The sequence below is a fragment of the Schistocerca gregaria genome, chromosome X (assembly GCF_023897955.1).
Source record: "Schistocerca gregaria isolate iqSchGreg1 chromosome X, iqSchGreg1.2, whole genome shotgun sequence".
NCBI classification, from domain to species: Eukaryota; Metazoa; Arthropoda; class Insecta; order Orthoptera; family Acrididae; genus Schistocerca; species Schistocerca gregaria.
Genome location: NC_064931.1, coordinates 246,242,633 through 246,264,519, shown reverse-complemented (window position 1 = coordinate 246,264,519; position 21,887 = coordinate 246,242,633). Strand labels below are relative to the sequence as shown.

The 21,887-nt window shown below is 39.4% G+C and overlaps 1 protein-coding gene across 1 annotated transcript in view; it reads left to right on the top strand.

Annotated features, from left to right (window-relative positions):
* The window catches only part of LOC126298010 (WASH complex subunit 4), a 179,889-nt gene that overhangs the window by 26,111 nt on the left and 131,891 nt on the right, over nucleotides 1-21,887 (top strand). The window contains exons 4-6 of the mRNA XM_049989329.1: nucleotides 311-501; nucleotides 3,535-3,759; nucleotides 13,153-13,398. Coding sequence (XP_049845286.1) covers nucleotides 311-501; nucleotides 3,535-3,759; nucleotides 13,153-13,398 — 662 coding nt within the window. The remainder of the gene's footprint in view (nucleotides 1-310; nucleotides 502-3,534; nucleotides 3,760-13,152; nucleotides 13,399-21,887) is intronic.

Sequence of the window (21,887 nt, the reverse complement as noted above, 5' to 3'; positions counted from 1 at the left end):
ACAAAAGGGTGGTACCACAATTACATATGAACTTGAGCTCTATTGTAGGTGACTATGGTACATACAAGTGTAGTGTAAATTATAACATTCTGTGAGATTTCAAGGCTGTTCACTAAGTTACTATCACTGACTTCAACTGGGCTCAGAGTGGCTGGGTGTCTCCCCTTACTTTACACACACACACACACACACACACACACACACACACACACACCATTTCATTATTACATTCTGTTCAATCAGTGTTTTAGCCTTCGATGTGAAATGAAGACCATTCACAACTGAAATGTTTTGTCAACCTCTTTTGCAGTTGAAGAAGGGACAAAGAATGAAGCTGCACAGTTGATGATTAGCCGTCTTTTACCCGATCTACAAAGTTTATCATGCTTTTTGAAACGTTGTGAGCAAGTTGAAGTAAATATTATACAGCAAATTGCAGCACTGTATCCAACTACAAAGGATGTACCTCAGGTTATAAATGCAACAGACATCCACTTTCAGGTAGAGTACATAGAAAAATATATTAATTTATAGGGATTTAAGAAGGAAAGAAAAATTATTGCAGACTGAAGTAAAAGAACAAAAGTTTTCTGCCTATTCTGCCTTATAGGTTATGAGCCTAGGTATGGTGGATAGCTTTTCTGTTACAACAGAAAAGCATATGTATATTAGATGTACAGAAACTTAAAATTGCACATTTTAATATTCTCTGCTATCCTAAATATTTTACAGGTTTGCCTTTCATCAGGAATGTGAAGTGATATTCCCTTTGAAATAAACTGCTGTGCTGTTATAAAATTTTAATGGACATTACAGTTAAGAAATGAAAAATAAAATCATTTTTGAAGATTGTGGTAGTTGGCAGTACAGATTTTTTTATTTGTGCATGGTCTGTACTAATGCGAAATGTCCTATATGTTTCATATTGTACAATACTAATAGTCCCTGTACGAGACTACATTTTCAGTTAGTTTCTCAAAGATTAGTGAAAGATCCAGTTTTCAATCCAAATAATGTAAAAACTTCATTTTAAATTATACACTTCACATGAAATGTTGTCAGATATGCAGATTTCAGATTCAGATCATATATAGTTTTGTATAAATCACAAGAAGTCTTAAATGAAGCTAAAGTTAATCTTACTAATTGCACATATGTGAATATAGCTTTCAGTTTATTAAAATGAATGATTTTTGATAAGCCATTGTCCTGTTGTGTATGCGGAAAGAATAATGTACAGTAATGTCAGTAGGAAGTATTACTGAGAACTGACTTACTGTAATAGGCATGAAGTTTATGTGCATTTGATGCATGCAATATTGTTACAGTGAGAAAATACTTCTTCAGCATTTGCAAAGGAGATGATGTTTGCAATGATAAATATAAAATTGTTCAGCGCTACAATTTTTTTAGTGTAACGACAATTAAATGGTATTTTTGGAAATATTGGAAAAATTTTAATATAAATTTGTTTTTAATTCATGTTTCTTAGTTTCTAAAATTGTGACAGTATGTCTGGAATTCAAATTCCAGTTCATCTGTGCGGCTTTAGGTTTTTTGTGATCTTTGTAGATTATTCACAGTGCATTTCCTTCCATATAATCTAGAACATAGATATCACTCCATTTATAACATCTCCACTGTCAGTGCCTCATTAAAACAGAAATACACAACACATTAATTGAAATAAGTGTTAGGGTATTATTCCAGGACTGAACAACTTATGGTTTCATTATGTGGGGTATTGTATTTTTCTCATAAAGCATATATTTTTGTGTATGAAACACTCTTCATGTTTTCTGGTGTCCAGGGTGATCTCAGCACCCGAAATGGAGCACAGAAGAATTTACATGTAGTAACTGTCTCTTTTGGGTTTCTAGTAAAGACTGGCTCATGGGAATGTTACACTGACTTACTGAAATCATTATTTCAGAAAAGACACTGCAGCATTTTAAAAGTGCACCATGAAACAAAAAGAAATAATTGCAGTTTTGTTCATTAATGTTGTACTGGCATGAAATTTCTTCATAAAACACAATGTGAAAGAAAAAGTATCTTACAAGACATTAAAAATTCAGAATAGTTTCCTTCTTTATATTTATAAGAGCATTTAAATGCAAATTCTAGTAATGCTTGGGCTTGTTGCAGAAATTTTTACGAAGTCTCACACAGTGCAACAAGTCCACTAAAGAGACAGCTTACACTACACTTGTTCGTCCTCTGTTAGAATATTGCTGCGCGGTGTGGGATCCTTACCAGGTGGGATTGACGGAGGACATTGAAAGGGTGCAAAAAAGGGCAGCTCGTTTTGTATTATCACGTAATAGGGGAGAGAGTGTGGCAGATATAATACGCGAATTGGGATGGAAGTCATTAAAGCAAAGACGCTTTTCGTCGCGGCGAGATCTATTTACGAAATTTCAGTCACCAACTTTCTCTTCCGAATGCGAAAATATTTTGTTGAGCCCAACCTACATAGGTAGGAATGATCACCAAAATAAAATAAGAGCAATCAGAGCTCAAACAGAAAGGTTTAGGTGTTCGTTTTTCCCGCGCGCTGTTCGGGAGTGGAATGGTGGAGAGATAGTATGATTGTGGTTCGATGAACCCTCTGCCAAGCACTTAAATGTGAATTGCAGAGTAGTCATGTAGATGTAGATGTAGATGTAAATGTAGATGTGCCTACAATAATTCTCATTTTTGTTAACAGTAATTGTTATTACAATTTTATTTTGTACTACTGATATTTATCATTTTGCCAGTAGTACAGTAAATTATTTGTAAATATGAATACTAGAGTTCTGACTACAGAGAAATTTTTCATGGCCTCGTCCGTTTGTCAAAAGAGAAGTGAAAGATAGTACTTTCAGTATTTGCTAATAGTCTCTAGTTACTGATGCAATTACAGATGAATCTAGTACCTTTTGACAGGCTGTAATTGTTTTACATTATCTCAAAATAATGAATGTTGTATATCTCTGTTTCAACTTCAAGCAAAGTGTTAAACTTTTTATGATCAAGACATAGTAGATTGAAAGAAACAATGATTTTGGCATGATTTCAGATCAATGCTGCTTGTTTCCTTTCCCTTTTTGCCTCATATAAGGATGAGGGGATGAGAGCTATACCAATATCTTTGTATTTTGGAGGCAACGCTCATACTGAGTGAGTTGTGAAGCATGTCAGGGTAGGTGAATCAGCAGGAAGGTATTCTTAAATACCAGTGCTATCTACACTCGTGATTTGGTCAGGCAGGTAGTTTTAATGTCAAGGCGTACATTATGATATATACACTTTCGAATGAAATATTTATTTAATGAAAGGAGCAATTTTGTTGCAACTTTCCTGTCCTAAGCATGTGGAGTAATAGATTTACACATGTATTCAGAAGTTACTTGATACAAAGAAAGAGGGTGTGTGTCTGGGGGGGGGGGGGGGGGGGGGGAGGTTACATGTGTTAGTCTTCTGAAGTCTTTGAAGAACTTCATAAGTACACTTAAATGACAGACACTCAAATCATTATTTATCTTTCAGGATGTTTTTGAGCATTTAGGAGATCTGCTTTTGATTTTGGTGACTCTGGATGAGATTATAAGCACCCAGAGTACTTTACATAATCATTGGAGCCTGTTCAAACGCACGATCAAATCTGTGCACCATGATCCAACAAAATTTGGTGTTCCTCCAGAAAAACTCAAGACCTTTGAGAAAATGTTGTGTGAACTGGAAAACCAATTACTCACAGGAAAAATATTTCAGGTAACAGCAGCATACAATATTAAAATGTTTGTGATGTTAACTAGTACAAAGCTAGCCCGCATAATAATAGCATTTATTTTCGTACATTGAGTAGTTGTTTATGCAGTGACTTCTACCACTCCTTATGCCAAAAATTTCGGGGGGGGGGGGGGGGGGCATTTCACAAGTGCATATTTTTGCGTAACATTACATTCATTGGAGACATTCATAAGACAGAGGAACACTTACTTATCAAATAAGGTTTTGTCTTTAGGACAGAAAAAAGTCTTACTTGCACGTGATAGGTTTATTTAAACTTCACATGTGACATGTTTTACCTCTTCTTGACATCATCAGACAATCTGGGGAAATTACAAACTGGTATCAGTTATAAATTGCTATTAAAGACAATAATAAATGACTAAATTGAGGATAGCAAGAGGAAGACATTCACAGATTGGACTATGGAGCACAGGGCCACATTTGTGTTTCAGGGGTTGGTGAGGGATATAAATTCAACTCATAAAGTATTGCACCACAACTCAGTTTACTGATAAAAATTCTTGCTAATCATAATGGAGGCATTGTAATTGAGAGTTTCATAGAAATGCGAAGTAACAGCCAGATAGCCACTGTCAATACTTCATTACATCGCCTAGAAGCAACACAAAAAAAAGGTAATGAGAGTAGGAAAAAGAAAGCTGCTAAAGCATGGAAGAGGTTCCTAACTTACGCAGATAGGTATGTTCAGTGAGCAGAGAAAACTAAGGAGTTCAAAATATGCCCATATAATGGCTAGGCTAATAAATCTTTGGCAAATTAAAGGGCACTAATAAGCATAAAGAAACAGCTAAAATGTTCAGTAAAAGTATGAAGCAACAAAGCCAGAAGCAATGCTAAACTGGAAAACTAACTGTAATGATGGTAACTTACATGTGAAGAAACTGCATCTTGAACACAAATATGGTCTGCTCACAATACTGTGAGTACGAGCTGTTGTGCCAAAAACTAGACTGCCAAGCAAGTGTCAAGGCCCTGTGCAGCTGTAGCGAGAAAAGACCCTCAAGGTGGTGTGCTAAAACATAACTGATGGCTAAAGCTTAAACATAATAAGTATACAGGTAGCAACCCAATTTAAAGATACACATCATTATATCCAAAAATGTTTAATTCTTCAAAGAGACCTGATCATTTATTAGATTCAGAGATTTGAAATAGATATGCTTAGAAATTTCAAACTCTTCCAAGAATTTCAATTTCTTGCATTTGTTGGCCACATGAAGGATTTTAAGGTTGCTTAGATTTGGGGCCAATGGCCAGAAGATTTGAGGTGCTGGGCAAAGGAGGAAAATTTTTTCACCTGCCCCCCCCTCCCCTTCCCTCCCTCCCTCCCTCCCTCCCCCCCACCCACCCACCCACCCACCCACCCACCCACCCACCCACCCACCCTCCAGGAGATGCTTGCTAAACCTAACAGGAAAAGATCTACCTGTTTGACTGATATACTTGGTGGAACATTCTGTACACCTAATTTTTTAGACACCTGACTTAAGAGAATAAATTCCTGATAGGTTGCTTATTATGGGGGAACGTGTATAGCATGGGAGAGCTCTGAAAAAACGAGTTTAACTTTAATATACCAAAATAGCTTAGCCAAGTTGTAGAAAAATGGCCCAAGAAATGGAATAGCCACACATGTGCTTTTGCGCGCTGCGGGTGTAAATGAAGATTTATTAGTGGAGACTACAGATTTTTTTGTTCTTTGTATAAACAGTCGATCAGTGAAGGGCTGTAACCTTTCTTACATGCTACAAAGTTCAGATTGTCTAACTATTTATTGATTCCACTGTCAGAGGGAGTAAGTTCACACATTTGTGTTATACCAGCTCTAAAACAGCTGAGACTGTTGTGCCAAAATATGACTGACTTGAGTTGATGTTTTGAATGTAAAGTTGACTCAACATTCCCCTTGTGTGTAATAAATGGATTTGAGACAGTGGTTGGCAAGAAATACAATATTCTTGTTCGAAATAAGCCAGTGCAAAAATTTTTCTTACTTACATAGCCTCTTTTTCATAAATTTAAAAATCCTCATTGTTTTTGTTGAATAGAAGAAATTAATGAAACTGTAAAAGGTTTATCAACCTGTAATGCCACAGAGGATAATTGGCCCATAGAAAGGCACAGTAAGTGTTAAATATGATGCCCCTATCACTAAATGCCTTTTAAGACAAATTTATTGCAATGAGCCCCAGGGGTAAAACTGCCTTATGAAATATTGATTCCTGTTCCAGCAGAAGGATCTATCACGCAGTATGACCTGGCATTTATGTTCCCAGAATTAATGTTTTCTTGTTATTTACAACATTTTTGTCAATCTCTTCAAATTCTCTGTGTTCAGAATGTTAATTCTCACTTGCTTTTGCATTATCATAGTTATTAATTTCCCATCATAACACTTAATGAAACAGAGTTAATGGAGAGAAACAAAAACAATATAAAAATGTCAGAGTTGTAATGAAACTCGTAAGGCATTAGCTTTTATGTAGTGTTGACAAACATTCCACTTTTTCTCTCTAGTTTTGAATCGACAGAAGTTGTTAAAAGTTGGAACAGTTCATGCTGCTAGTACTTGTCTCCTAGCACTGTCACCCTAACAACTACTACAGTGTGTGTAGTGCTTTTAGTAGTTATGTTATCAAATTAAGTGTTGTATTTGGCTAAAACTCCAGAATTAGTCCAAATGGGGCAAAAAGTTGGCTGTGATAAACAAGAGCTATGGTAGCATTTCTTCCAGATAATAAACAATGTTTGAACCATCACAGACCTCGTGGCTCTTGCAAGAAAAGTATAAACTCCAAGGTAGTTTTTGGCACATTACTCTGAAAAAAAAGTCAATAACTTTTAGTTGCAGGGAGATACAATCATAATTCAAAATTTTTAAGGCTTTCATGAACACTTGTTGACAAACTGCCTGTTGGCTTCTGTCTCAGGGTCTTCAGCCAATGTTTGTCTGATGATTTTCCTGACATTTCACCAGCACGGGTGACTGTCATTGTTGAATTGTCACCCCACTTCTAATGCCCATTGCTGGAGCTGGACTGGAGCCAAGCTCATTCTATCCATCACTCTGGGAATGTATGACAGAAAGACCATACCCAGAATTCCTTTCTCCATAATGTCACTTCACTGAGTGTGTGACTGTTACATTTCTGATATAACTTGGGATTACCCATTGCTCCTCAGAGTACTTTCCAGATGTTGCATTTCATGTCTGAGGTGCTGTGGCTCACATATTCATCTTGCTCGCATTACAAGCATATTAACTGTGCCTCTTTTCTGGCTTGGGTGGTGATTTGACAGTTTATGCAGGTATTGGTCTGTGTGTGTCAATTTTCGTTACAAGCTGCGTCCCAGGTTTTCACCATCCCTTGCGACCAGCTAATCTAGAAATGGTAGCTGTTTGTCTTTTTCTGCTTCCATGGTAAATTTTACATTGCCATGGAGGCTGTTCTATAGTCTTAGGAAGTCACTGAGCTGTTCCTCACCATGTCTCCACACAAGGAACATATCATCGAAGCATCTGTACCACACTTTAGGTTTAAAAGGTGCCAAGTCCACTGCCTGTGCTTAGAACTGTTCCACGAAGAATTTGGCCACCACTAGACTAAAAGGACTATCCATGGCAACACCTTCCAGGTGTTCGCAGAAGTTATCATTCCACCTGAAATAGCTCACAGTGAAATATGCATGAAAGAGCTTGATGATGTCTTGCGGGAAAATGGCACCAATGTGCTGTAGAGTGTCACTGAGAGGCACTTTTGTAAACAAAGAAACAACATTAAAGCTAACCAGAATGTCATTTGGTGTAAGTTCTTGTTTCTTAAGCTTCTCAGTGAAATGTCCTGAGTCCTTTATATATGTGTCAGTCTTCCCCATTTGTGGTTGGAGCAGAGAGGCCAAGTCGTTTTGGCAGTTCATACATCGGTGAGCCAGAAGCGCTACAATCAGTCATGTTATGGATCTTTGGTAATCCATACAGGCAAGGTGAAAGGGCTTCTGTGTTGTGCAGGTTCCTGTGTATATCAACTGGCAGAGAAGATGCTTGATTAATAGATTCATATTCCATGTAATATGCTGTGTTGAGTCTGCACTTAGTTTTCGGTATGTCATCGGATCTAATAGGTCCTGAATCTACTGCTCATAATCTTTGATCTTCATTGTGATGGTTGCATTTCCCTTACCAGCAGGCAGTACCAATATACTTTTTTTGGTGTTAAGACTCTTGATCCCTTCTACCTCACCTTTCTTCAGGTTGCAATCTGGTGGTTCTGCTCAGGACTTTAGCATGGTTGCTTCAGTGGGTATTTCCTCTGCTGCTTTACAAGGAAGGGTCCAAATGGCCACTTCAGGATTAGTAATGAAGTCCTCCATAGGTATAGTTATCAGGGTTATAGCGAAATTCCCTCAGTTTTGAAGGACAGACTCTTCGTCTTTAGTCAGTTGTCATTCAGTGAGGTTGACCACTGTGCGTGACACGTCAGGAATTGCCTTGTTAATCTACTCCCGGCTTCTTGCAAACTTTTTCTTGTGTCTCACATTGCAGCACTTAAGTTTGTTCCGCATGGTCCTGTGAGTGATGCTGTCGATCTTGTCCCAGTCATCTCAGTGCATTCTGCTAGTTAGTTGATAGAAAATGTTGAAAAGTTTGTCATTCATTCTTGCTAAGTATCTCCATGTTGTGTGAATTTTCTCTTGAAGGAAATCTTATTCCATTCTGTTGTACATTCGACGTGCTTGGGTGGTGGTGAATAGGCGCTTACATTTCAAGAACTTCGATGTAGCACCTTCATCCCAGAACCACAACAGAAAGGTGAGAGAGGATATCATTTGTGCTTCCTTCTTCTGTCATTAGTCAAGGTGTTGGTACAATCTGCAAATCTGCTCCCCATAGAGGCATAATAAAAAATTGTTAAGGCTTTCTTGGCCACTTTTTACAAGACAGCATGAGGAACTTTTGGACATTTTCTATCAAATTAGAAGCAGAATGCATCGAGATGACTGGGACGAGATCAACAGAATCACTCACAGGAGCATGCAGAATGAACTTGAGTGCTGCATTGAGTGACAGAAGAAAAAGTTTGCAAGATGCTGGAAGCAGATCAACAAAGCAATCCACAACATGTCACGCACAGTGGTCAACCTCACCAATCACAACTGACCAAAGAAGAAGAATCTGTCCTTCAAAAAGGAGGGAATTTCAGTATCATCATTAGAACTATACCTATGGAGGATGTCATTGCTAATACCGAAGCAACTATTAGGACCCTTCCTTGTGAAACAGCAGAGGAAACACACACTGAAACAGCCAGGTAACCACCAGCTTGCAAATGAAGAAGGAAGTGGTACAAGGTATCAAGAGTCATAACTCCGACAAGATTATACTGGAACTGCCTGACGATGAGGGAAATGCAACCATTGTAGTGAAGACCAAAGATTATGAGCAGAAGATTCGGAATTTATTAGATCTGACGACGTACCGAAAACTTAAGTGCAGATTCAATGCAGCTTGTCACACGGAATATGAATTTGTTAATCAAGGTATATTTTCTGCCAACTGATATGCAGAGGAGCCTCCGTGACACAGAAGTCCTAATATCTTGCCTGTGTGGATTACCAAAGATTATAAGAACAACGTTCCACTAAGACCAATGGTTAGCACTTCTGGCTCACCGACGTATAAACTGCCAGAACACTTGGCCTCTCTGCTCCAGCCACATGTGGGGAAGACTGATACATACTTAAAGAACTCGGGAAATTTCATGAACAAGCTGAAGAAAATAGAACTTGCACCAAACAACATCCTGCTCAACTTTGATGTTGTTTCTTTGTTTACGATTTTGCCACTCAGCAACTCTCTCGTGGACATTGATTCCATTTTCCTGCAAGACATCACCAAGCTATTTTATATGGAATGACAACTTCCACAAACAGCTGGAAGGTGTTGCCGTAAGTAGTCCTCTTAGTCCAGTGGTGGCCAACTTCTTCATGGAACATTTCAAAGCACAAGTACTGGACTTGACAGCTTGCAAACCTAAGGTGTGGTAGAGATATGTCAATGATACCTTCTTAAGGCAATTGAACATAAAATTTACCATGGAGGTAGAAAAGGACAAACAGCTACCATTTCTAGATATATTGCTCACAAGGGATGCTGAAAACCTGGCACACAGTATGTAATGAAAACTAACACACACACACACACACACACACACACACACACACACACACACACACACACACACACACACACACACACAGAGAGAGAGAGAGAGAGAGAGAGAGAGAGAGAGAGAGAGAGAGAGAGAGAGCAGTACCTGCACAATCTGTAAAATCACCACCCAAGCCAGAAAAGAGGCATGATTAATACACTTGTAACATGAGCAAGACAAATATGTGAGCCACAGCACCTCTGACACAAAATGCAACACCTGGAAGGTGTTCTGAGGAGCAATGGGTTCTCCACAAGTTATATTAGCAGTGTAACATAGTCAAACACTAGGCGAAGTGACATAATCAGAAAAAGAAATGTTGGGTACAGCCTGTCTGCCATACATTCCCAAAGTGATGGAAAGAATTGGATGTATACTGGGCAAAAACAGCATGAAGTCTATTTACAAACTGACAAAGAAAATGTAAGTGTGTCTCAGATCAGCAAAGGAGAAAAGTGACCCACCTGCAATATACTGCATAACATGCATCTGTGGAGAAGTTTATATTGGAGTGACTGGATGAGCAATCATCACCAAGATCACAGAACATATACGACTTTGCAGGCTGGGGCAGGTGGAGAAATCGGCCATGAAGCGACATTGCAGCTTGAGGTAGGTCGAGAAATCGGCCGTGGCAGAGCACACATTGTGTGTGGCCGACCACATAGTAAAATTCACTGACACGGAAGTTCTGGCTGTAGAGAAGAGCTATCACAACCAGTTGTTCAGAGAAGTTATAGAAGTACACAAACACGAGTTGGTGTTCCAGGTACATATAGTCTGTGGCTGCCAGCTTGACTCCAGTTCACCACCAGCAGTAGAGGGTGAAGTTTTGACGATGCCAGCCAACGGACAGTTCGTCACCACCTTAATTTGTCACATATGTTCAGCACTTGTTTGAGCATACATCCCAATATCCGAGCTTACACCTGACAGCACAGCTAAAATTGTACTGCATATCCTGCTCTATATCATGTCTGACAGAAATATATTTGATTAGACTAGTGCATATCTATATCCTGTTGTTAAGGATACCTTGATCAATATGCTTGCCAGTGAGCTACATAGCAGCAAGTGCTAGCTTGTGAGCCTTAACTTGTAGAACTTTGTAGTTTCCTGCCTTTACCAGATGATATGGCATTGTCAGGTTGGGTCAACAGTGTGAGTTAGTAGCGAGTGTGGGAGAGCAGTAGTGGAGCAGAGTCAATCGAGTGAACATGTAATAGACGAGTTTTGAGCCAGAAATGCTCACAAATGAATACAAAGTGTGTAGAACAGTGCATTGAGAGAAATATTTACTTGGAATAAGAATGTTGACTCATTTGTGGCTTTTTGGAGTGCATTAGCTTTAAAATTTGTCAGTATCATCAAAGGAATGAATGTGATACAGGTAAGCAAATTTTCCATTGTTTGAGGATGAATAAATTAACTTGAAAGACATCATCTTTTATTTCAAAGGAACTTCATCCTTTTATATGATTAATTTGATATTAAATTACTACAGTTACAAGTATAGTTAGGCACTAGTTCAATGTTTTTGTGGGATCGTGGCTGAAAAAAGTCTATCACTGTATAGTCAGATAATAAAATTTTAGGATTATTGTCAGATCTCTTAAAATTTTGGGGCAAGAGCTTAAACCTGGCAGCACAGCTAAAATTGTACTGCACATTCTGCTCTATATCATGTCTGACAGAAATATATTTGATTAGAATAGTGCATATCTATATCCATTTAACTTCTTGATGACAGTTATAGAACGCCATATGTTATCCTGTATTTGCCATATTTTTCTAAAATTTTCATTTTTAATGTATGATGTAGTGAGTTTTATAATTTGAAATTAAATGTGCTTCCTGTCTACAGTTTGAGATGTATAATGTCCTAGTCTTGTAATCATTTTCAAAATTGCTAAATTTTTGATAGAGGCATCAAAACTTTAGAACCTATTTATGAACTAGAAAAGAAGATAGAGAAAAATTCAACAGAAGAAATGGAAATGAGTATAATTCTTCATATTATGTCAAAAGATATAAGCTCTTAATGTGTTCATGAAATGTGAAACTTGTATGTGCGCTTGAAAATTCATCCGTCCACTCCGTTTACATTTTCCTGCAGTTAACATCATTTTCTTAAAGTCCCCTGAAAAGTGTAAAAAGGATTTTACTGCATTTACGGTATAGTAATTTTAGTGTCCCTGACATTAACTTATCATATTCTACATTCTAACAGAAATGCAGCTTGAAGTTAGGAGATCACTTAAGTTCTATTTTAGTTATAAATAGATGAATTCAACGCTTCTTTTATGATTTTGTGTAACATGAAATTTTGTTCCAAAATTGATGACTGGCTCATTAATTGTTTGATTTCAAATATAAATTGAAATGTTAGGAATTTCTTTCTGAAGGTAAATTTCTGGAATATAGCCTTGTACAGAAGTGAAATGTGGACAGTCAGCGCATCAGACAAGAAGAGAATAGAAGCTCTTGAAATGTGGTGCTCCAGAAGAATCACAAATAATAGATGAGTAGATCAAAATAACTTATGACGAGGTACTGAATCAAATTGAGGAAAAAGAAAAGTTTATGGCCTAACTTGACTAAAGGAAGAGAACCGTAGATAGGGTGTATCCTGATGCAACAAGGAATCATCATTTTCTTATGGTGAAGTGTGAGGGTAAAAATTATGGAGGAGGACCAAGGCTTGAGGACAGTAAGCAGGATTACATATAATAAAGTTGCAGTAGTTGTACAGTGATGAAGAGGCTTGCACAGAATAGATTAGCATGGAGAGCTGTATCAAACAAGGCTTCAGACTGAAGATCACCAGTAGTTTTCCGAAGGAAAGTATAAATGTTGCTTTTGTGGAAAATGTGTACTAAGCTCTGCATGAAATAATGAATACCCATGAAGAAGAATGAAAATTCAAGAACTAGTTTGTAATGCTCATTTTTTAATATTATTATTGTGTGCCTTCTGTTGCTCAACATGTCATTTATACAGCGGATGGATGTGTGATTGCATACTACTGTTTAAATACCAAGAAAAGTTTTTAAATTTTGTGTACACTAATGAATCTCTCTGTTCAATTGTATTTATCTATGATATTTCATATCTTTATTAATAAGTATTGCCGTCTTTACAGAGAGCAGTGGAACAGGCATTTGATGACAGAAAAGCATCAATAAGTAAGAACACAGCACTAGCTGAAGAATTTGATGCATATCTCCGTAGCACTTCAGCTGAATTGGAAGCGAGGCAGACAGAAAAACTAGATTCAGAGTCAGCATTACTCTGGGTGAAAACAAGTGCATTGTATGTTCTTAATTTTCATTTATTTGGATCACTGGATAAGAAGGTCTTCAAACAACTGTGGGACTTCTCAAAAAAGGTAAAAAAGTGATCCTGTCTTTGTTTATTGTGCCATTAGATGACCAGTGTTATTTTACATTCACTTTAAAAATGCATTCCTTCTTCCAGATCCTTCCATTGAGTATTTCTAATGTGTACTTTTTTATTTCATTGTGTTTTAAACTATTTATTTTGTCCCATCATAAAAAGGTAAGACAATGAAAATAATTTTATGGATCAAACCCTAGGTTAGGATATTGACAATGATCAGTCATGGTAATGGCATTTTGCACACAGTTTAGATCAGAATGATAGTAGATATACTGAGGTGACAAAAGTCATGGGATAGTGATATGCTCGTACACAGATGGCGGTAGTATCGCATACATAAGGTATTAAAGGGAAGTGCATGGGCAGAGATGTCATTTGCACTCAGGTGATCTATGTGAAAAGGTTACTGACGCGATTATGGCCGCATGACATGAATTAACAGACTTTAAATGTGGAATGGTAGTTGGAGCTATGCACATGGGACATTCCATTTCAGAAATCATTAGGGAATTCAATATTTCGAGGTCTACAGTGTGAAGAATGCGCCAAGAATACCACACTTCAGGCATTACCTCTCAGCACGGACAATGCAATGGCTGATGGTCTTCAGTTAATGACCAAGAGCAGCAGTATTTGTGTAGAGTTGTCAGTGCTAACAGACAAGCAACACTGCATGTAGTAACCACAGAAATTAGTGTGGGACATACATCGAACATATCCTTTAAAGACAGTGCGGCAAAATTTAGTATTAATGGACTATATAACAGCAGATGACCGATGGGAGTGCCTTTGTTAAGAGCACGACATTCCCTGAAGCACCTCTCCTGGCATCATGACCATGTCAGTTGGATCTTGGACAACTGGAAAACAGTGATCCATTTAAATGAGTTCAGATTTCAGTTGGTAAGAGCTGATAGTAGAGTTCACGCATGGCACAGACCCCATGAAGCCATATACTCGAGTTGTCAACAAGGCACTGTGCAAGCTGGTGGTGGCTCCATAATGGAGTGGGCTGTGTTTACATGGAATGGATCATTAACTAGAAATGGATATGTTCAGCTACTTGGAGACCTTTTGCAGCTATTCATGGACTTCATGTTCCCGACCAACAATGAAATTTTTATGGATGACAATAAGCCACATCACCTGGCCACAGTTGTTTGTGATTGGTTTGAAGAACATTCTGGACAATCTGAGCAAATGATTTGGCCACCCACATTGAGTGACATGAATCCCATCAAACATTTATGGGACATAATTTAGAGATCAGTTTGTGCACAAAATCATGCACTTTAAACACTTTTGTAGTTATGGACAGCTGTAGAGGCAGCATGGCACAATATTTTTGCAGGGGACATCCAGTGACTTGAGTCCATATTGCACTGAGTTGCTACACTATGCTATTATAAAGGAGGTCCTACATGATATAATATAAACTGTCATACAAATTGGTTTCTTGGCTTAGGGGACTGAACATATCACTTATTAGCTAGTGTTTTAAACACTTCTTTAAAGTTGACAAATTTACTGAGAAAGTTGGTTCAATATTTTAGGTTAAATACTAATCTGACCATCCTGTTGTATATTTTCCATTGTCTCCCTATATTACTTGAGGCAAATGCGTAAGTGGTTTCTAAAAAGAGGTCGTGGTCAATTTCCTTCCCATCTTTTCCCAACTATGAAGTGTGTTCCACGTCACATGAAGTCAATGGATTTTAAACTCTGTCATTCTTTATACATACATAGGCTTCCATAGCCAAAGATAATTTGAACAAAATATTATTGAATATTATGCAGTGTAAGATTGGAACACTAGATACAACTATAAAACAGGCATTTCAAGAGCGGTCCTCTTCACTGCACCTAAACTGCAAGTTTCTTCGGCTGGTCTTTCCTATATACTATCCTATTTTGATTGCCAAACAGCAACTAATATCACTATTTATGAATGCCATTCGACTGTTCACAATGAAGATGCCTTTTGAATAGGGTTAGTTGTTCAGAAGGGTATAGCCTGTGCTACTCTTGCAGGCTATTGTCAGACAGTAGTAGATCAGCAGCTTATGCCGAGAGACAGCATTTTGATGCAGAAATACATTGATGATGCACAATAGTTTTCTCAGGAACACCTGTTCATGCTGCTGGCTGATGAATACACTTGGGTGTATTGGACTGGGATCACTGATAATGAGATTGTCAACAACTTTTACTTGCTACAGAACAAACTTAACGTAAGATAATCAAAATGTTGTTCCAGCAAAGACAGCATTATTATTATTATTATTATTATTATTATTATTATTATTTCTTTCTTATCTCAGACATTATGTCTGATCAGAAGTAGAAAGTGACGCGGACCTTGATCAAGCGTGACTTCCTTTTAACTGTACGGTATATGTTATATTGCATTTAGGAACTTTCGGGTAATTGAACATGTATCAATAGTTATGGATTTCTGTAGTTGTATATATAAGTTTGGATGTAGCTGTATTGCATTGATGTACTGGAGGATATTGTGTGGTATGACTCCTGTAGTTGATAGTATAATTGGTATAATGTCAATTTTATCCTGATGCCACATATCCTTGATTTCCTCAGCCAGTTGGATGTATTTTTCAATTTTTTCTCCCGTTTTCTTTTGTATATTTGTTGTATTGGGTATGGATATTTCGATTAGTTGTGTTAATTTCTTCTTTTTATTGGTGGGTATGATGTCAGGTTTGTTATGTGGTGTTGTTTTATCTGTTATAATGGTTCTGTTCCAGTATAATTTGTATTCATCATTCTCCAGTACATTTTGTGGTGCATACTTGTATGTGGGAACGTGTTGTTTTATAAGTTTATGTTGTAAGGCAAGCTGTTGATGTATTATTTTTGCTACATTGTCATGTCTTCTGGGATATTCTGTATTTGCTAGTATTGTACATCCGCTTGTGATGTGATCTACTGTTTCTATTTGTTGTTTGCAAAGTCTGCATTTATCTGTTGTGGTATTGGGATCTTTAATAATATGCTTGCTGTAATATCTGGTGTTTATTGTTTGATCCTGTATTGCAATCATGAATCCTTCCGTCTCGCTATATATATTGCCTTTTCTTAGCCATGTGTTGGATGCGTCTTAATCTATGTGTGGCTGTGTTAGATGATACGGGTGCTTGCCATGTAGTGTTTTCTTTTTCCAATTTACTTTCTTTGTATCTGTTGATGTTATGTTATCTAAAGGGTTGTAGAAGTGGTTATGAAATTGCAGTGGTGTAGCCGATGTATTTATATGAGTGATTGCTTTGTGTATTTTGCTAGTTTCTGCTCGTTCTAGAAAGAATTTTCTTAAATTGTCTACCTGTCCATAATGTAGGTTTTTTATGTCGATAAATCCCCTTCCTCCTTCCTTTCTGCTTAATGTGAATCTTTCTGTTGCTGAATGTATGTGATGTATTCTATATTTGTGGCATTGTGATCGTGTAAGTGTATTGAGTGCTTCTAGGTCTGTGTTACTCCATTTCACTACTCCAAATGAGTAGGTCAATATTGGTATAGCATAAGTATTTATAGCTTTTGTTTTGTTTCTTGCTGTCAATTCTGTTTTCTGTATTTTTGTTAGTCTTTTTCTATATTTTTCTTTTAGTTCTTCTTTAATATTTGTATTATCTATTCCTTTTTTTGTCTGTATCCTAGATATTTATAGGCATCTGTTTTTTCCATCGCTTCTATGCAGTCGCTGTGGTTATCCAATATGTAATCTTCTTGTTTAGTGTGTTTTCCCTTGACTATGCTATTTTTCTTACATTTGTCTGTTCCAAAAGCCATTTTATATCATTGCTGAATACTTCTGTTATCTTTTAGTAATTGGTTGAGTTGTTGCTTTGTTGCTGCCATTAGTTTTAGATCATCCATGTATAGCAAATGTGTGATTTTGTTTGGGTATGTTCCAGTAATATTGTATCCATAGTTTGTATTATTTAGCATGTTGGATAGTGGGTTCAGAGCAAGGCAGAACCAGAAAGGACTTAATGAGTCTCCTTGGTATATTCCACGCTTAATCTGTATTGGCTGTGATGTGATATTATTTGAATTAGTTTGGATATTAAGTGTGGTTTTCCAATTTTTCATTACTATGTTTAGGAACTGTATCAATTTAGGATCTACTTTGTATATTTCCAATATTTGTAGTAACCATGAGTGGGGTACACTATCAAAAGCTTTTCGGTACTCAAATGTACGCGTAGTGTAGCGACCTTTGTTTAGTTTTAGCTTTATGTGTGACCTATGCATCTATTATCAGTTGCTCTTTACATCCTCGTGCTCCTTTGCAACAGCCTTTTTGTTCTTTTATTATTATTATTATTATTATTATTATTATTATTATTATTATTATTATTATTATTGGGGGGTGGGGGATTCTGGTGAACAGTAAAGTGACATTGAAATTTATCAATATATCATCTCACTTCAGTTTAACAGTTTCATTGCTCTTAGAATATTCACAAATAGATTTAATTTCAGATGAGGCGATTGCAGTGAACCACATGGGCACTCAGCAATGTAGCCAGATGTTTTGACAGTGCGAGTGCCTGTTATCCCTAGTGATACTCTCTTCTTAAGTACCTTTGGTGGACCATATAGACAAGGTGGCTTTGGTGCCTGTGGCTTCAAACATTTCATGATATCTTGCGCTGTAACCCAAAGAAACTGTAGTGTTACATCACTATCATCTATTTGAGATCGGGTGTTCTGCCAGTGGTCCAAGCCTTTCCCACACAATATTTTTACTCCGTAACTCAATGACTTCATCAGGTGTTCTGTGTGAATGGCTGCCTGGCTGACTGGGCTCCATATTTATGCCTGGACTGTGCATGGAATTCCGTTTGCCATCTATTCCGAATTGGGTGTCCCTACTTCGGTCCACACGTGCAAGATGCACTTCCCCACTTCCCCCATTCTGTCCACACTCACTTTGGTCATCTTTTGTAGTGGTGACCGCTGCCTGGTGCTGTGTATGTGTTCTGATCCTGTCTTTTACCTCAGAGCCGGAGAAAACACTGAAGGTCATTTTTCGCAAGCTACCCTTCAGATTGGACTCTGAGTATCTCGGAGAGCTGCTCGAGCAATTGGTCTTCCCCATTCACGCTGTGTCATGCAGGAAGGTGCCCAGGGACACCTCTGACATGCCACTCGTCCTGATCATCCTTGACAACAGTGCAGCGAATAGGAAGATTTTCCAGGTCTTCCACATGGCAGATGTCGCAATCACTGTGGAGGAACTCCACAGAAGGAGGAGGCCACCACAGTGCTTCAACTGTCAGAGCTTGGATGATGTTACCAATTTCTGCTAGATGCTCCCACACTGTGTTAAGTGTATGGGGGATCACCTTAGTAGCGACTGCAAAATCCCAAAGACTGACTTGCCAACATGCTCCAACTGCAAGGAGAAGCACATTAAGAACAGTCTGCCCCAGGAGATGTCCAGGAGATTGACATACAGTAGGAGCAGCCTGTGCCAGCCATAACAAGCAGGCATGGCAGTGGACTGAAAGCGGAACACCCTGTGCCAGCCAGGCTTGGATGAGTGGGCTGTCAGAGAGTGCACCCAGTCCATGACTCCACCTCTTCATAGCCTGATGATTGGCTCAACTGACAGCTGCACACCCAGAGAAACCAGCCATGAATATTGAAGCTGCAGAACTCAGGTTGGTGATGGCAGAAATTGCGAAGCTTCTGCAGCTGATCACATTTGCATTGCAGGTGGCTGTCCAGGCCATCACCACACCTGCATCCTCTGCACCCAAAGAGGAGGGAGGGTTCTGGCAGTTTCTGCAAGAAGAGGCTGTGAATGTCTGCCTCATCAGTGAAACCTTCCTAAGCACTGGTATTAACATGCGAGCAACAAACTTCCGCTGCTACCACACAGATAGAGGAATGACAGGCGGAAGGATGGCAGTATACATCTGTGCCACTATCAAATACAGTTGCTGGAAATGGTAACTTTTGAAACCAGTATCACAGTTGTCAGCAAATTGGAGGGCCAAGTGGCATTCATTGCTGCATATCAACAGCTGGAATGCATCCAGCAACCCAATGACTTCAATGTGCTGCTGGCATTGCACGGAAACCTATCCATTGGTGGAGTTTTGAACGCCAAACACCCAGAATGGAACTCCTGAGTGACCACCACCAGCTGAAGACGGCTGTTCAGAGTAGCCATTGACATTGATGTGTGACCCCCACACACTATCCAAAATGTGACCGTCCTAAACATCACCATCATTAAGGGGACAACCCACAATACTTTTGTGACCAAACACAGTTCTCTCTTCTGGGATCACCTGCCAGTGGTCTTCACCGTGGACACAGATGGGATCGCACCACCATAGAGCTGGAGCCCTCTACATGACATTGACTGGAACACTTCAGACTGCACCTGACTGAAACAGTCGCCTCTATGCCTGAACCTGACACTGAAGGCATGGAAGTAGCAACCACAGCTTTCACATGTTGCACACGGGACACAGCTGATGCAGCCACACCACACGGACCACTGAAGCCTAGGGATAGCTCTCACCAGCTTCCTCCAGACATCCTGCAGACCATCAGTGAGAAAAATGGACTGTCCCATGAATGGCAGGTCAGGAGACAACCTGTCACAAAAAGTCTGCTGAAGAGATTTCACTGCACAATCTCAGCGGCTGTCACAAATTACCACAGTTGAGTCTGGGCTCCCAAGATTGCTACTCTCAGGATCAGCAATGGCAGTGCATGAAAAATGACTAAGCTGTTCCTGAGATGAAACCAGCACACCCCACTGCTGCATGCAGGTCATGACATCATATTGGAGTTGGAAATCAAAGCCAGCATGCTAGCCAATGCATTTGCAGCTAACTTTATGACAGTGGAAAATGTTATTGATGGAAACCACATCCACTCAGTGAAGGACCAGCTTCTGGTATTTGTGGCAAACCAAGACAATGCACATGTGATCAAACGTATACCAAGGGAAAATCCAACATTAATTCACAAATCTGCAGCTCAGGAAGGCTGAGGGCAGCAACAAAATGGGCAATGTCTTGCCGAAACAGCTGCTGCCAGAAGCTTTCCCATTCTGATTGCAATATTCAACTCCATCCTTACGACCTGCGTTTACCCCACTGTGTGGAGACATACTGAGGTGGTGGCCATTCCTAAGGCTGGAAAAGACCTCAGGCTGACAGAAAACTGTCGGCTTGTCAGCCGACTGCCAGCACTCTCAAAGACCTTAGAGAGGCTTACATGAAGTGCCTGCAGTGTCACATCAGGAAAGAAGGCTTGCTTCCTCACATGCAGTTTGGTTTCCATGAGGCTTACTCAATGCATCACCAGCTACTTTAACTGATGAAACAGCCGACGGGACTCGTGGAACATTGGGAGTATGTTGGGGTCATACTACTTGACACCTTCAAGGCCTTTGACAGTGTGTGACACGATGGCCTCCTGTACAAGCTGCTTGACAATGTAGTACCTGCATTGCATGCCTGCCTGCCCCTGTGTACCTGTGTGGGTTTACTTTCCATGTGCATTTGGACGGCAGCACATCAACAGTGCACACCATCAGATCGGGAATATCACAGGGGTCCGTCCTAGGCTCCCTTCTGTTGTAATCTCTTGTGACTGTGATCGGAATGGTCACGGGGTGGCTGAGAAAGCGAGGCGGGACCAAACGGAGAGTGGCCTGCGAAAAAATGAACGAACGGAAAGGACAGACATGAAACGACGACGACCGATGGAGAGAGACCTTACGATGACAACACGCAAGAAGCGACGGAGTGACAGAGACAACCAAATGAATCCAAGACGTCCATGAGTAATGAAAACAAAGAACAATAAACACGCTGTCTGTTGGCGATGTGTTGAGACTCGCGCAATGATTAGACTTGCTGGCTGAGCGAGAGGCAGGTGCTTAAATACTCTATCGGGGACACCGCTATTGGCTGCTGGAACCACATGCTCCACTGTGGCGCCCTCATACTAAATGCGGGCCAGGACATGCGCACTGCCACAGCTTACGGCATGATGGTGCAGAAACTTCTAGGGGTCTTCGACGCCCATGACGTGTGGCAGGGATTCAAATTCCGCGGCATGTGGTACCAGACCTTCTGTACTCTGTCTTCACAGCAGATATCCTGAAGACACAGACGGTGCACCTGGCACTGTGTGCAGATGATACTGCATTATTTGTGCAAAGTATGAAAGCACAGATTATGCGCAGTCACCTAAAACTGGCCTGCAATGTGCTGGGTGCCTGGGCCACTAATTGCGGCTCAAATTTAACTCAGCCAAGAGCCTGGCTGTGATACTCTCTCATAAGAGAATTCCAGAAGATCTCCAATCAGTGTGGTTAATGGAAGGCAGATATCTATCACCTTGGACCAACAGCTGACTCAGAAGATGTGTGTCAAAGAGGTGAATGGTAAAGCTTTAGGCATGATGCGCCTATTGTACCCCTTA